Genomic DNA, 8,019 nt, shown 5'->3' with positions numbered 1-8,019 from the left:
CAAGTCCGGTCTTAAATGTCTTGACTTAAAAACTAAATGTCTTAAATGTCTTGACCTGTCCTATGTTCTTGACTTAAAATCCACTGGAGTTAGGGTTACAATTTCAACTATCAAAATATCACCAAACAGGCAATGGCTTCGTTAAAATGCAGGAGAAGGGAAGTAAATTTCATCCGTCATACCATGTGACGGGCGACTTTCTAGTAATAATAATAATAATAATAATAATAATAATAATAATAATAATAATAATAATCATAATAATAATAATAATAATAATAATAATAATAATGAGAAGAATAACAACAATAACCATAACAATACTACTACTACTACTAATAATAATAATAATAATAATAATGAGAAGAATAACAACAGTAACTGTAATAATAATAATAATGATGATGATGATGATTATGATAATAATAATAATGATAAGAATAACAACAACAAACATAACAATACTAAAATGATAATAACACTAATGATAACTATGACTTCGGTTGAACGAGATTTCGGTTAAAATAGTTTTCAATAAACGAGAATCTGCTGTTTTTAACACAGTCGAGCTTGCTTTTTGGAATATCGGTTTAAAGACTATCCCGCTTAATGTAATAAATTTTCAATGTACCAACATGATCTGATAACATGTCTGTACCTCAGAAGGATTATGTCCATTTTCATAACTTTACAGGAAAGTAGTTTTAACCACATTGTGTTCTATCCCTCTAAGTGAAAGTGGACTTGGTCTTCTTGTAAAATACGCTATATCCATTAATTAATAACTGGTTTTGGACATAGCGTTCTATGCCTCTAGGAAATATGAGAAAAGCAGATTTTAACTTTGTAATGTCATTTTGGAAAAAAAATGGACATAGTGTTGTATCCCTCCGAGATTGAGATATGATCTGATCATTTATGTGATTCATCAAACAATTTCGAATTGTTCTTTCGCACAACACTCAATCTAAAGTTAACACTGGTGCAAAAGTAATCTTTATAAAATCAACGTACAGCGTGAAAAGTCAAGCTGTTATTTAGATGGATTCATAACATTTTATGTTTCATATCTATAAAAAAAAGAAAAAAAATAGTTGCTGTTTCATTTGTCATAGAAAGCATTTTTTTTAAATAGAAATAATGGAGATCAGTCCTTAGGGATGACTCGAAATATTTTTCGTAAGAGTTGCTTTTTTTTTTTTTTTTTTGAGGACTGAAAAAGCTTATCGAGTTTTGTGAAATTTAACTACAACAAAAAAATAAAAAAAGCGAAAAAAGCTACTAAATATACAATTAAAACAAAAAATCGATTTCACGTAAATTTGATTGGAGTTTGCAAACAAAACTGAATTATTTTACCAATGGATATTGTCAGATTCTGCTTTTGGATTATAGAGTTATGTGAGTGGTCCAGTTTTGGAATTCCGAGTCTCGTTCATAGCGTTTGAATTTTGCGTAAGATCTGGAAACGGACTCAGTTTCTTTATAAATGAACCCTTGAACCTGAATACAGAAAAATTAAAAATCAAATTAAAGGCAAAAACAAAAAGAAATTGTTACACCTTTCCTCATTGAATCTGCAGTCGATACTAGAAAAATAATTCATTAAATCACTGACTCAAATTTCGTTCAATGAATGCTCACTGTATATTGATAGAAAATTTGCTTATAGAATTTCGATTTATTGGAGAAAATCCATGATTTTCTGTAACTGCATGAAAAAGTTCTTAAAAAAAAACTTGTTAAAATAGCTATTGTTAGAATAAATTTCACAATTTAGTTTAAATATATAATCCATTGGAATAATCATTTGCTTGACTTTACAAAGCTGGCCTATTTCTTTTACGATTATTTGAACAGCAGACATTGTATTTTGCATAATATATAGCAAAACGAAAAGTTTAAACTAAAAGCGCATTTTTCTCAAAACGAGTTTTTATGTAAAATTTTCTCACTTCAAAAATTGCAACTCAAAATATTCTTCATCCAATTTCATCCATTTTTGCACTTAGTCTCTAAACTGGCTGCTAGGGGATATACCAAAATGATAATCACACAGGCCATGTTTAGTTACTTATGGTCTGTAATTAAAATGAAAATGCAGTAAATTTGCCGAAAATCTTATAAAAAATGCTTTTATAAGCTCTAATAAATTTTCAACATTCATCAACTTTTTTCATTTTATCGCTAGATGAGAGCCAGTAAATTATTTTGGTTGTAGTTATTCCGTGTTAAAAAAATTACTTCAAAATGTTTTTAAAATTTTTCTTGAAAATTTCTCCACCAATTAATTGCAATTCCCTAAAATTTTGTGTATTCTGAAAAATGTTTGCTAGGTATACATTTTTGCTGAAATGGCTTCAAAATATGTAGTTAAAATATTTTTAAACACAGTTTTTCATTACTAAAAACTCCGAACGTGTTCAGATACCCTAATGTAATACGTGTCCAAAATAACAAAAAGAAAAAAAAAAACCTTCCCCCACATATTTCGTTCAGAATGGAAATGGTCCCCACCTCTCCGTATCATTCCCGACGTCAGCTGGTGAAGCGCACGCGCACATGTCGCGCGACCTCTCGACAACACACCTCAGACGATACCGAGCTGGCGAACGGGACCGAGCGCAGGACGGGAACCGGGAGAGAGAGAGTGGAACGGAAACTAGGAGATTTATATATACACCTTTAAAACCAACATCCAATATTTCTCTCATTGTTACCTGCGACTCCACCTCTTTTCTAAACAATCCGTAGAAATACCTCCAAGCGAGCTCAAGGATTTCGGAGTTTCGGCAACGGTGTGTTGTTCCATGTTCGGTTTGTGTGTTTTCCGTTTCCCTGCGAGATTTGTTTTGGAATGGGGTGCCCGGGAGTGAAGAAGGCTTAGCGTGTTGTGATTTCGCTATGGATGCAGTGCTGGGAACCACGCGGAGACGATGGTCCGATTGCCTGACATGAGGACTTGGAGGCGTTTGAGAAAAAATGCCTCTGCAGCAGATTCGGGTGACGCCGGCAGATCGAAAGAACACGAATGGGAAAGAGAAAGTCAAGTATGAGCAAAAGGTAAGACCTCCTTTTTTTCATGCCTCGCTTTCTATGCTTATAAGTCGGTTCCAAAGGTGCATGGGGGCTGTTACTTTTAATTTTTTATATTAATATTAATAGTTATCTTCAAGTAGTAATCCTACTGTCTTTATAGATTCTCCATTGTATTGTGTATTAGTATAATCAAGTATGAATGACTTGAATTTAAGAAAAAGTTAATAATGATAAAAATAGTTTTTCATGAAACTAGAAAGAGATTATTTGGTGTACCATCTTTAAACCATCAGGAGTTAAAATGTGTTTAAGTTTGTACTTAAATGCATAAAATATCTGTTAAATTATATCTTTTACATTCAAATAACGTTAACAATATAACTTGGAAAAAACACCCCCTTTTTTAAACTTATATTCCAACATTTTCTATGGATCATATTGTCCCCTTTACCAGTGCCATTTCGAAAATAAAACAATTACACTGAATATCGTAATATTTTAAGGAAAATTAAGTGGTATAAATTCTGTGCTTAGTTAGGCACTTTAAACTGAGCACTGAGCAAGTAAGGTGAGTTATTTTTCGAATCCGTTTTGTTTTATCTGTGACTGAAAATGCATTTTTTCTTTATGATTTGAACTATTATTTTAAAGACTTTGTTGTTCACTCTGTTGTACTCCATGTTTACTCCATCACGGAGTAATCAAAGCATTTTAAATCCTTGTTAAATATCGTATGTACAACCATTGACACTTGGTTAAACACAAATAATTGGTAGTAATTAAAAAAATCAATAAAAAGTAATTAACAGTGTTGGACATGATTTGTACTATTTTTGCTGAGGATGACCCACGGGTGATATCAAAAGGGGATAGGGAAGCAATAAGGCTTTCGTTTTTTCAAAACCCCGTAAAAATAGTCCTCGACATTTTTAGAGGAATGAAATTAATTTTAAGAAGTGAACCATACGAAAATATTAAAGGTCATAATAATGTCTAATTCCATAAAGAAACTATTTTTCTATGGAGGAAAGGAAGATAGTATTTTAAGCAAAGAAGTGTACTTTTTAGATTTTTAACATTTAGGAAATACTGAACGATTTGCATTAAAAGAATTCAAAAGTAAAACAGAAAGAAAACATTCTGATTTACTATTTTGAAAACTCTCATGACATTTGCCTCATTTTCCACGATGCAGAATATTAAAATAGAAAATGTGAAAAAACACTTGACTGAGTTTAAGCGACGAATTTGTAATTTTCCTCGTGGAGACGTTAAAAATATATCTGCTCCAGAGCATAAAGTACAGGATAGTACGTTAGAAATGAAAACAAGTAAGAATCTTAAAACTACTAATGGCTTAAAAATATACTCACTTTTAGTTTAATTTAAAAATCAAAGTTACCCTCCACCCCCTCCCCTCTATAAATCCTACGGGTGCCCATGGAATAGTTATGGAAAAACGTATTGGATTAAATTTTGAAACCGATTTGATTTAATTCTAATATTAGGGCTTCATCAATGGGGTGGTTTCATTCAGTCAAAAGTACTACTTTTAGTCATTGAAATTGATAGAATGAGCAGAAAAAAATAACATGGGCCCAGAAAATACTTTCATTTTCCCAATAGTTATTTTTTAATTAATTTTTTTAAATGTCCGATTTTGAAAATAAGGCGTGGTCTTTATGACGTCACAAATGATGAAATTTGGCGCATCTTTCTACCACGTTTCCAGGTTATGATAATCAAGAAGCGAATTAAATATTGCGCTCTACGCTTGCTATCAACCATATCGTTGCCAATACACGTGAGTAAATATACGAATTAAATATTTTTCTCCGCGAATGGCAACACTGAATGGCATTTTATCATTTGTGATGACACTCGACAGAAACGTAAACAATAAAAGCACACCGATTTAAGTAATTTTTTAAAAATATTGAACTTAAACAAATTACATAAAAAATGGTCAGATCCTATGTTTTTAAGCATGCTCTTTCAGATAAAAAATACTTTTAAAATTTTGGAAACGACCCCATTAGTGATACCATCAATTCTCAACCACTGGTCCGGCTTGGAGATTTTTACCTTTTCGCTTAAAAAAATAACTCCTAATTAAAAATACCGCCTTCATGCGGATTTTTTCCCATTAATATTCGATTATTTTTAAAAGATTTCGTTTTTTCCCTAAAAGGGTTGTTTACTTGCTATACAATTATTACTGTTGCATTTAATTAGTATAGTAAGTAAATCATAAAAAAAGCTTATAATAAACTCATGTAACAATTTTTTAATACCAAGTTAATGCAAATTTTTTTTTTTCTTTTTACAAAAGAAAAAAAAAAAAAAAACTCATACCAACCCGCGAATTGTTTCATAAATTTTCACTGCTCCGTGGGTCAAAAAAGGTTGAGAAACGCTGCATTGTAGAAATTTGACTTGTTGCCCTAAAATTTTCAGTACATCTTTTTTTCTCTGAGAAAGAAAAAGAGAATATACGAAATTGTTAACAAACCTAAACATTGCATAACATATATTCAAAGGAAACTGTTTTCATTTTTCATGTAAAATATTTATAGGTAATGTGTTGTTAAAGATACATTTCAGTCATTCTCGTTTCCATACTCAGCGAAATGAGATAAATATTGTGATCTGCGAAACATTAGTTTATCAAATGAAGAAACATATGAATAAAAATATTAGTAGAGTTTGTTTGCATATGCAATATCGTAGTTAAAGTAAACAAAAATTATTATTTATTTCCATCTACTTAACTGCAATATTCTCAACCTTCAGCAGTTTCGAAATATCGATTACATGGCCGATATGTTACAAAATTCAAAGGAGCTAGAAAATATCTGATTGTATCGCAAATCCGAATCCTCCTGTATCTGTGAAACAAAAGTGTATTAAGGGTGATTTCAAATCTATTCACACTGCTTTAAATTATTTTTTTTTCAAAACGTTAGCATTATAAAAAATATATAATATATAAATGTTTTTATATATAAACATATGCTAATATTTTTTCAAAATGTTAGCATATGTTTATATATAAAAACATTTTATTTCAAAATAATAATTGTAAGAAAAATTAAAATCCGTTGCTTAACAGGTCTCTTATGAAATTCGTTTGCACAAAAATTTCAAACTTTCTTCAATTCTCACAAAAGACACATTTATGCTCATTAGAATGAATATTGCTCAATATCTTTACTAATAATAAAGCGGAAAACCTTTCTCTCTGGATGTCTGTAGGAGGTCAGTGACTCGCATAGCGCCTAGACCTTTCGGCCGATTTTCATGAAATTCGGCACAAAGTGACTTTGTAGCATGGGGTGTGCACCTCGAAGCGATTTTCGAAAATTCGATGTGGTTCTTTTTCTATTTCAATTTTAAGAACTTTTTCCGGAGCAAAATTATCATAAAATGGACGAAAAAATTAAGAAATTACGACGTGGAATGGGAGAGCGAATGAACGTAGCCAATTGGAGAGAAATTCGTCATCCATTATTTGTAAATATACATGTGAACCGAATGACCTTTTAGTTTTCAACTACGGGCAAAGCCGTGCGGGTACCACTAGTCTTTATCTTTACTAATAATCTTTACTAATAATAAAGCTCAAAATCTCTCTGTCTGGATGTCTGTAGGATGTCTGAATCTTTGTGTCGCGCATAGCGTCTAGATCGTTCGGCCGCTTTTCATGAAATTTGGTACAAAGTTAGTTTGTAGCATGGGGGTGTGCATCTCGAAGCGATTTTTCGAAAATTTGATTTTATTCTTTTTCTATTTTAATTTTAAGAGCATTTTCCGGAGCAAAATTTACATAAGATGGACGAGTAAATTACGAAATTATCATGACGTGGAATAAGAGAGCGAATGAACATAGCTAATTGGCGAGAAATTCGTCCTCCATTTTTTGTAAATATACAGGTGAACCGAATGACCTTTTCATTTTCAACTACGGGCAAAGAGTTTGAAGTATTGAAGAGTTTGATAAATTCGGAATCCCTTGATACTTTCAACAATACTAAATTCATTTTAAAATGGTTTACAACGTAGACATGCTTAACAAAATCGTCATTTCAGTGCATTGTTAATTCCATGTATTTAAAATATAAATATTAAAATTACTTCGAAATAATAAAGTGTTGATCATACGTTGATTCAAAATAATTCAAACGACTGCACTTCTAAAAATATAATAAAATTTTTTTGAAGAATTGTATAAAAATTTTCATCAACTGAACTTTAACCTTATTTATAACAGACGATTTTACTTCCGTCGAATTTTATTTAGTGCAGGTTTTGTGACAAACTGAACAAAAGGTTTTTTTTTTTTTTTTTGCTGAATCAAAAATATATTCGCTCACTATTCTTAGACAGTTTCAGTAACTATTACAACGGAAATACCCCCCCCCCCTTTTTTTTGTATTTGTTCAATTCTTTATGCACTGCTTTCGATGAGAAATAATTACTTACCGAAAAATCATTCTTAGGATCGATACGACGTTATACCAAATTCGTAACTCCAATAAACTACAGGGGGCGCTGCAGCCAGTCTAATGGCGGATGAAAAAGGTAAAACAAAGAGATGCCGTAACTTATAACTTGCTTTGAAGCTTAATGAATGACAGTAATTTTTCATCGTGTCTGTGGGAAAGTTTCTTTTCTATTCCTCTGAAATGACATTAGACCACAAACTGTCTGAAGCCTGTAATTTTTCCCCAAAGAAAACACGTGGAACGGAATGTTTTACCTTTTTCTTTAGTATTATTAATTACCACAAGGTAGCGTATTCGAGCTCTGGAGTTGCGATTTGAGCAATAACTGCCAGAAAGTATTATCAACAAATTTACTGCTAAATAAAACGCATTTATTAAATACTTTTTTAGAATATCAGCACTTTATTGAATACGCGATAAAAATTCATTATTAGCAAGCAAGTTAATACCATTACATATTTATTCCATAGGTTTT

At 31.3% G+C, this 8,019-nt stretch overlaps 1 protein-coding gene across 1 annotated transcript in view; it reads left to right on the top strand.

Moving 5' to 3' along the window:
- Window positions 1-2,842: 2,842 nt before the first annotated feature.
- LOC129217126 (E3 ubiquitin-protein ligase MARCHF8-like) overlaps window positions 2,843-8,019 on the top strand; it is an 83,778-nt gene continuing 78,601 nt past the window's right edge. The window contains exon 1 of the mRNA XM_054851382.1: window positions 2,843-3,063. Coding sequence (XP_054707357.1) covers window positions 2,983-3,063 — 81 coding nt within the window. The 5' untranslated portion in view covers window positions 2,843-2,982. The remainder of the gene's footprint in view (window positions 3,064-8,019) is intronic.

Source organism: Uloborus diversus, chromosome 2, assembly GCF_026930045.1.
Source record: "Uloborus diversus isolate 005 chromosome 2, Udiv.v.3.1, whole genome shotgun sequence".
NCBI classification, from domain to species: Eukaryota; Metazoa; Arthropoda; class Arachnida; order Araneae; family Uloboridae; genus Uloborus; species Uloborus diversus.
Note: the sequence above shows the minus strand (reverse complement) of the source record. Positions and strands in the feature narration are given on the sequence as shown.